This window comes from Solanum pennellii, chromosome 6 (genome assembly GCF_001406875.1).
Source record: "Solanum pennellii chromosome 6, SPENNV200".
NCBI classification, from domain to species: Eukaryota; Viridiplantae; Streptophyta; class Magnoliopsida; order Solanales; family Solanaceae; genus Solanum; species Solanum pennellii.
In genome coordinates this window covers 23,197,806-23,207,221 of record NC_028642.1, presented here as the reverse complement: position 1 = coordinate 23,207,221, position 9,416 = coordinate 23,197,806, and the positions used below count along the sequence as shown (strand labels likewise).

At 47.4% G+C, this 9,416-nt stretch overlaps 1 protein-coding gene across 1 annotated transcript; it reads right to left on the bottom strand.

The window, feature by feature from the left end:
- Positions 1 to 7,555: 7,555 nt before the first annotated feature.
- Positions 7,556 to 9,127, bottom strand: LOC107022188. The gene has a single exon (XM_015222870.1). It carries the CDS (start codon positions 9,125 to 9,127, stop codon positions 7,556 to 7,558), a length of 1,572 nt encoding a protein of 523 aa, XP_015078356.1.
- Between the last annotated feature and the right edge of the window lie 289 nt (positions 9,128 to 9,416).

Below are 9,416 nucleotides of genomic sequence, written 5' to 3'. Positions count from 1 at the left end.
TAGACTCCAAGTAACTCTTTATGTCAAAATACCAAGGAAAACCATCTGGTTCTGATTCAACGTGTGAACAATGGACTGGATGTTCCTTCAAATCTATATCCAGCGGGTCGATGTAATCAGTATCTGGATGTTTGACCATTGAAGCGATGGTGGCAAGAGCATCAGCTAATTCATTCTGTATTCTGGGAGTATGTCTGAACTCGATCTTGCGGAACCTTTTGCACAAATTTTGCACGTACTGTACGTAAGGTACAATTTTCGGGTTCTTCACAGCCCATTCTCCTTGAACCTGATGAATCAAAAGGTCTGAATCTCCAATAACCAGTAACTCGTAAACATTCATGTCAATGACCATTTTCAAACCATGAATACAAGCTTCGTATTCAGCCATGTTGTTTGTGCAATTGAATCGCAGTTTAGCCGCCATAGGATAATGCTGACCAGATTTTGATACTAAGACTGCTCCAACACCTTTACCCTGGTGATTTGCCGCCCCATCGAAGAACAATCTCCAACCTGGATAAGCTTCAGATATATCTTCACCCACAAATGACACTTCTTCATCGTGGAAATACGTCTTAAGGGGTTCATATTCTTCGTCCACGGGATTTTCCGCAAGATGGTCAGCCAAAGCTTGTGCCTTTATTGCCTTCTGAGTCACATACACAATATCAAACTCACTCAACAACATTTGCCATTTAGCTAACTTTCCGGTCGGCATCGCTTTCTGGAAAAATGTACTTCAATGGATCCATTCTGGAGATAAGATATGTAGTATACGATGACAAATAGTGTCTCAATTTCTGGGCAAGCCACGTCAGAGCACAGCATGTTCTCTCCAGCAAAGTGTAGCGAGACTCGTACGGAGTAAATTTCTTGCTTATGTAGTAGATAGCCCTTTCTTTCTTCCCTGTCTCATCGTGTTGACCAAGTACACATCCAAAGGCACTATCCGAAACAGACAAATATAGCAACAAAGGACTCCCTTCTCGCGGCGAGGAACCAGTACTGGTGGGTTAGACAAATAGCTTTTGATAGCGTCGAAAGCGGTCTGGCACTCCTCAGTCCACTTAGTCGGGGCGTCTTTCTTCAGCAACCTGAAAATAGGCTCACATACCACTGTCGATTGCGCTATAAACCGGCTGATATAGTTTAACCTTCCCAAGAAACTCATCACCTCTTTTCTCGTTTTCGACAGAGGTAACTCTTGAATCGCTTTGATCTTGGAAGGGTCGAGCTCAATACCTCTTCTGCTGACTATAAACCCCAACAACTTCCCAGCTGGGACTCCAAAAGCACATTTGGCGGGATTTAGCTTCAAGTTGTACCTACGCAAACGTTCAAAGAATTTTCTCAGGTGTGTCAAATGATCCGAACTCTCGCGGGATTTGATTATGACGTCGTCCACGTACACTTCAATTTCCTTGTGAATCATGTCATGGAAAATAGTCGTCATGGCTCTCATGTATGTAGCACCGGCGTTCTTGAGGCCGAACGGCATTACCCTGTAATGATATACCCCCAAGGTGTGATGAAGGCCGTTTTCTCTGCATCTTCTTCATCCATCAAAATTTGGTGATAACCTGCGTAACAGTCCACAAATGACTGCATCTCATGCTTGGCACAATTATCAATCAAAATATGGATATTCGGCAACGGGAAATTATCCTTCGGACTAGCCTTGTTGAGATCTCTGTAATCAACACAAATCCTGATTTTTCCATCTTTCTTAGCGACCGGAACGACATTTGCCAACCAGGTTGGATATCGTGTTACCTCTACCAATCGAGACTCTATCTGCTTGGTGATTTCCTCCTTAATCTTCAAACTCAATTCAGGCTTGAATTTCCGAGTCTTTTGTTTTACCGGCTCGAACCCTGGGTTGATAGGTAGCTTATGAGATACGACATCGGTACTCAAACCCTGCATATCACCGACTTCCCAAACAAACACATCACTGTATTCGGCAAGCAAATGAATCAGGCTCTCTTTCTGAGTTTCATTCAGGTGAGTGCTGATCTTAACCTCCTTGACACACTCTGAATCTCCCAAATTCACCGTCTCTGTCTCCTCCAGATTCGGTTTATGTTGATTCTCGAATTGTCGAAAGTCTTCAGCCACATAGTCCGGTCCCCCACTTTCTTCGTCGTAGTCGTCAACCTCGTCGTCATTTGCCTCATTTTGCTCATTTATCTCATGACATGACATTGGCAGGTTTGTAACTTACGTTACTGAAATCATAAACAGACAAAATTAGGAAAGTGAAATATAACAAGCAATTAAATAAACAAAGTCAAAATAAGGAGGCTTTCATTCAAATCAAAATGCAAACTTGGGCCATGGCACAGGGCCGGGTCGCTCTTTTTAAACATCACGACGAAAATTCAAAATTCAAGCAATTAAGAAAATGCATAAATGGTGGGTCTCGGGCCTCTTCCGGACGACCACCGATTTTAGTATGCATAAAATAACTCCTTTCTACCACAGAGTTCGGGACATCAGTATTGGTGTGGAAGTCCAATTCTGCAGCATCTCCCTTGGTTCAGCATCACGAATGCCAGCTGGCTCGACCTCCTCCTCGATAACAACGTTAATCTCCTTGAAAAGGCCACAGATTCCTTCCCCGCTGTCTTCAGGCTCGGCATGCTTCCAGACTGGAAAGGATTGATAGAGATGCGGGATCGGCTTAGTCAACTCTTGGTCCTTTTTCCTCTTCATCTTCACATCATCATCTGAGGGGATGTACCCCAAACCATACTTTGATCCTTGGGCAAGGGCTGGAACTGGCTCGATGATCCCTTGGGCATTCCTTCCTAGTCCGAAACCTGGTTCGAATCCGCTCTGCAGCATTACCGTGGCGATCATTCTGTACACGGCCGGCATGGGAGTCTGCGGGGCCAAGCCCTCATCGGTGGCATTTACCAACTCCACCGTGTAGAAATCCGAACTCTGCGGCGTTTCGTCCAAGACCGGCACCTGCTTCCCTGAGTGGCTCCTTTCACCGTGAATAACTAGTTCTTCATTTTTCCGTACTAGTGTCATCACTTGGTGGAGAGTGGAGGGGACGACTCCAGCCATGTGGATGAATGGCCTTCCCAAAAGAAGGTTATAGCTGGTGTCGATATCCAACACCTGGAACTTTGCCTCGAACACCGCGGGGCCCATTTGGATGGTCAAGTTCACCGCTCCTAACGTGTCTCTCCGCATACCGTCAAATGCTCTCACATTGACCTGGTTTTGCTCCAACTTTCCGAGGTCAAACCTCAGCTGCTTCAATGTGGACAGGGGGCATATGTTCAAACCAAATCCGTCATCTACCAAAACGCGGTTGATGACCTTTCCGCGGCATATCACGGTGATGTGTAGAGCTTTGTTATGGGACCTCCCTTCGGCCGGCAATTCATCATCGCAGAAACTGATGCGGTGTCCCCGAATGACTTGGTGAATCATAGCAGCTACATTGTCGCTGCTCGTACCTGAGGGCACATACGTGTCATCCAGGGCTTTCATCAAAGACTGTCTGTGGGACCAGGAGCTCATCAGCAGGGCCCACACCGAAATCTGGTCTGGAGTCTTCTCCAAGTGCTTGACGATGGAGTAATCTTTAGGCTGCATTCTCCTCCAGAACTCCTCGGCTTCTGCTTCACATATGGGTCTTTTAGCATGATCTTTCTTTGGTCCTCCGAGAGCAAGCTCATCAGGAGTGTAGCATCTTCCAGATCTAGTCATGCCTTGAGCAGCGGCCATTTCTATGACAAACTTGGGTTTGGCGAGAGTCTTTGAGGGCACCAAGGCAACAGCCTTCGCAGGTGTCAGAATGACAAACTCTCCTTTTTCCCTGACGCTTAAAGAAGCGACAGCCTTTTCCAAGTCTTCCCGCTCAACAGGAGTAATCCTCTTAGCCTCACGCTCATCTTCGTCTGTTTCTATCATGTTGATGTTTCCACCCCCATGATTCGGCAATTGATTGGTATTGACGTTCGGCGCCGTAGGCTGAAGGGAGACCACTTCCTGGTCAATCAGATCCTGGATCTTGTGCTTGAGGTTGATGCAGTCTTCAGTATCATGTCCAACACTGTTGGAATGATAAGCACATCTCTGCTCCGGTCTGTAGAATCTGGTGTTGACATCCACGGGCTTGGGCCCCACAGGGTGGATGTATCCAATCGCGGACAATATTTTGAACAACTTGGTTCTGATTTCAGCCAACGCGGTGAAGCTTCTAGAGGGCTTCTTCTCAAACCTGGGGCGAGGGGGATCATACCCGCTCTGTTGGGGGGGAGGGACTTGTTGATAACTGCAAGCATTTGGGCGTGGAGCTTGGGTTCTGGGGTAGGGATTTGTTTGGTAGTTTGGCATTGGATCTTGGTAATTTGGGAGGGGGCTTTGATATGCTGGAGTTTGTATTTGATATGCGGGGGAAGGTGCTCGATAGCTTGGCTGTACATTAGCGCAGCTGGGAGCGACATTCTGGTAAGGGGGAGGGACTTGATAAGCTTGGGGGTAATTTGGATATACGGAGGGAAAATTTTGGGGATTTGGGGGTGGATTTTGATATGATAAAATTTGGGCATCTGGATAAGTGGGGGCAGCATTGTAGTGGCCGGAATGATTTGATTGTGGACGATAGGCTTGATGAGACATTGATGGAGGCCTGGGGCAGTCTTGAGGACGTGGTAAGTTTCTGAGGACCCTTCTCCCCCATATGAAATGGCCACAACCTCTTCTCTCTTCTTCCTCACAAGTCCGGAAGATCCAGGCGATGCAGACACTCGGGCTATCTTCCCCGACTTCAGGCTGTCTTCGATAGTCTCACCCACTTTGACTATCTCGATGAACTTGGCGCCGATTAACAAGATGATTCGGTCGTAGTACTCGGGCTCCTGCACCCGTACGAATACCTCTACAATCTCCTTCTCTGTCATCGGAGGCCTCACCCTTGCTGCCTCTTTCCTCCATCTGTATGCAAATTCTCGATAGCTTTCTGTGGGTTTCTGCTTCATCTTCTCCAAGGAGTACCGGTCAAGGACTATCTCGACGTTGTACGCAAATATATCGATAAAATCTTTGGCTAGTGCGCTCCAACTGGGCCATTGTCGAGTCTCGTGTGACTTGAACCATTCCAGGGCCTCACCGCACAGGCTCCGGCTGAACAACCTCATCAGCAACGCTTCATCTTTGCCAACTCCCACGAGTTGGTCACAGTATGCTCTAAAGTGTGCCATGGGGTTGCCCACCCCTCCGAAGGTATCAAACTTCGGGATCTTGAACCCTTCAGGCAGGTTCAAGTCTGGGTGGATGCATAGTTCTTCGTAGCTTAACCCGGCGACGTCTGGAGTGCATTGCAATTCTTTCATTGCCCTTTTGATCTCCTCCTTTATGTCTACCTTCGCTTCTTCCCTCGCCCTCCACTCTCTTTCTTGCTCCTCGTAATGGTCCAACTCGGAGCCGTGCACCTCATGCTCGGTCGGGACGGGGACTTGAAAAGTGGTTCTTTTGGGGAGGGGTGGGGCTATGGAAGGGCTCGGGACGTTCTGTGCGGTTTGATAGTTTTGCGGATAGTTTTGGGGATTGGTATTTTGGGTTAAGTGGGGAGGTGGTGTTTGGGAGTTGAAGGCGGTGGGATGTTGGTTCTGATTTTGGGGTAGTGGGGCTGTTTGAGCGTTCTGGGGGTGTGGTGGCATTTGTGGGGGATTGTTTGGGAGTGGTGAGGGAGTTTGATAGGAGACTGACGCGTACTGGGGGTTTTGGGTTGTCATATCTACCCCAGACGGGTTGTGCACGGGTGTCGATGGACGGTGCTGAGTAGGATCCAAGTTGGACGAGGGGAAGTACGTAGGAGGTCTTGCGTCGATAAAGTTGGGGCCAAACCCGGGCGGAGGCGTATCTTGCCTTCGCTGCATCTCTACCCTCAAATCTGCTATCTGCTGCATTAGCTGCGCAATTAGCTCATTTTGCTCTGCCACGGTGGGCTGAGCCACCACAACATCTGTAAGGCTGACTTCCTCATTGTTGTCTCCCATGGCTGTATTTGCGTTTGGTCCGGGGAAGGAATCTGCGGGACCTTTTGATCTGGTGAAGTAGGGGTGATCTGCCAGCTTTATCGACACAGATCAGTTAAAGGTACCTTAGAGGTGAAACAACTCAAAGGCAAATTTGTTAGTGCATATCCGGAGTACAAAATACATAATATCGCACAGAAGACAGATAAACACACAAGTTGCTTTGTTTGAGGATATTTTAACCCACGAATGAGGACGGAAATATATTTTGAACAAACAGGAATTTGCTTGTTTTAACGCTATCTCGGGAAGGCTGAATCACGTTGAACTATGGTCTTCTTGCAGCTGCTTTTTGATGCCCGTTGATCTTATCTTCGTATCTTTGTAATACGGAGGAGAATGAAAATTTTCAGCAATAGGGGCCGGGCCGGGAAAGGCTGCCTACGTATCTCACAAGGAGAATTCAGGCCCAACGTAGTTCGGATCTTAGGGTGAAATCTTTTCATTCACTCTTTCATTGTGATTACAAGGGAATTGAAAAACAACATCGAAATTCCTAGAAGACAACATTTTGGCGATTTCTCGTCGTGTGGCTGCGTCATTCCTTTCCTCTCAAACAGTCGGAAATGGAGGCTTGTAGACGATTTCCTCCTCATCGCCCTCCTCAATTGATTCTTGGTCGGGACCACTGTCGTCTGCTCCCTGTTCACGGGCGGGATATTTTCCGCCCTTTAAGTTGCTATGGGTCACAAATTCCTCGTCGAGTGCCGCACTTCTGGCCAACAACAGGGCAGTCTCAATATCTATCTTCGCTTCTCTCGCCTTTCCTTCGTGTATCTCCAAACGAAGCAAGTTCAACTTTTTTCTTAGGCTTTCGGTTTCCATCTCAACCTCCTTCTTTCTTTTTATCTGTGACGCCAGATCTTCATCCAAGGTCGTGACCGCAGCCTTGTAGATTGCCGTGGTCATGTCTACTTTAAGTCCTTCCTCCTTAATCTTCTGAATCTCTCGAGTGACTTGCTCGATCTTTCTTCGCAATCTCTCCTCAGTGAGCTCTGTCTGGACATTCTTGCCTTTGTCCATTGCGGTGATTCACCTTTCCTGAGACGATAGAGCGGTATTTAGGATTTGTGGTATGGGATACGGACTTTTGAGTGAGATACTTGAGACTTGGGAATTTTGGTCGGACATTTGTAATAGTGGCTTCCGTAGTTCTTTGGAATTTTTGCTAGGAGTGGGTTTACGATATCCTCATTCCAAGCAACGTAACACGTAAGCATTTAAATACACATATATATCGCGTCCTAATCATGCATGGGGACCCTTTTGTGCCAAGGGTAGGCCTAGCGCATTCGAATGATGTACGTGTGAATTTAAACCAAATTAAAATGATTCCCCCCAAAATAATGTTTAATAATGAGTAAAATGTTCGAAAAGAGAAATAGACAAACCCATGCAGGGGCTATTTAGAAAGTGCGATAATATCAGGCCCACGCAGGGGCTAAAATAATGCGAATACAAACAAAGAAAAACCCGCGCAGGGGCGATGTCCACTATGCTGCCCCGGATGGTCCTGCTCCGTCGTCGTCTTTCTGGATTTTGTGCTTTTGGAACATGTACCTCAGGATCAATAAAAAACCTTCACCCAGACGCCCTTTGTCTTCCAGACTCTCGTATCGCATCCTCTCGATCTTTTGCTGGATCCAACTGTCAAACCCGTCATACCCTTGCCTCAGTCTCTCGATCTCTCGAGTTGCCCTCTCGAGTGCGTCTTGATTCTCTACGAATTTGGCATAGACCTCATTAGCCTCTTCCTTTAACTCTCGCAATTCGGCCACTGCTTTGGCCTCCTTATCTGTCACACTGCGAAAGCTACGCGGAATCTGAAAGGAGATATTTTGTATATCCCTCTTCAACCATGCTTTGTAACCTTCGTCATATCCAGCGTTGAATCGGTCAGGTGCGATAGTGTCCTTACCCATGCGCTTGGCGTTCTTCCATTCTCTGAGCATTTCCGTCACGTCGTCCACTCTGTCGTCCCCAATGTCGTACACATAAGCGCCATAATACGCTTCTCTGGGCACAGTCTGTTTTCTTCCGAACTGTCGCAAGACTCGGAATGGCGCGTAAGGGCGAATTCCTCGAATGCCGGGTAGAGGGAGCACGACACATCTACGACTCTCTACGACAACTTCCTTGGATATGAAGCGATCGAGCATCCATTGGAGGTCCTCTTCTCTCAACTCGGAGAAAATTTGGGCCCATCGCCCTCTTGTTCTCCGATTGTTCATGTTGGCCCAGAATAGCAAGTCGTTTAGGTCCTTGAGGGTGTTCTTGTTGTCGAGAGTGTGCAATTCTCGAGTTCCAGCACCCTTCGCCAAGTGGCTGAGAATCCACCATTGGAGGAGCATATTACACCCCTGGAAATACCAGTGTCCTTCCTTGCACTTACCCAAAGCGCGATATATGTTCGACAATATGACCGGAGCTACGGAGTAGTACTTTGTCGTTCCTTGACTTTCGTATCCCTTGAACAACGTATGGACGAGCGTTATGACCCTTGTATTGATGCTCAGGCTCGGGCCGTGCGGGAAGACCATTGTTCCCAACAAGGCTATGGCAAACGCCAACGGGCGGAGCTCGTTCCACTCCCTGTAGGAAATCTTAAATTCCCGATTATACGCGGCATAGAAACTCGCGTGTCCGAATCTGACGTACAGGTCCCTGAACATTACGTGGGAATCTCGACACCAATAAGTGAAGTCTTTTCTTAGCCCTAACCAATCCGAGATGTTCTCAACGGAAGGTTTGTTGGGGATAAACACGTCCTCTTGTTTTCGGGCTCTTCTTTCTAGGCCCGTGCCCACGGTGTCTATGCAATCCCTTATCTCTTCTAATGTAGGGGTGATTTCGGCCGTTCCGAAACGGAAGACCATTCTTTGGCTGTCCCAGTACCCCGTAAGTACCTCTATCAATTCTGGCCAACCATCCATGTTGATTAGCTCGGTCAAGGCCCCTACGTATTTGTTGAGGGTCCGCCTATGATCTGCGTCTAAGTCGTTGTGCCACATTGTAAGTTGAGGTGACTCGGAGATGACCATGTCGAATTTGGGGAAGCGGTCCATATCTGTAAAACAAAAACCCGTTAGATTTTCCCCTACCCCCAAGTTTGTTTTCACACATACACTTTCGAATGTCAAATAACATGATGCGTCGTGAGGTCGAAGACGTTAGACGCGATTATTGGCGGTTTTCTACTAAAATGGACTTAATACGCCTTGGGTATTAAGTCGTCCTAGGCTGATGCCTAATTTTGGTTTTGGTTTCGCTCTATCTTAGGCTTTTCTAGAGTTGTTTTCAAATAGACGGTTACCCGAGTCGGACAAACATCTGGGTGGAGCTATCGAATAACGC

Coding starts and splice junctions, on each gene's coding strand:
- LOC107022188 (XM_015222870.1), bottom strand. CDS start 9,127: ATGGACCGCTTCCCCAAATTCGACATGGTCATCTCCGAGTCACCTCAA.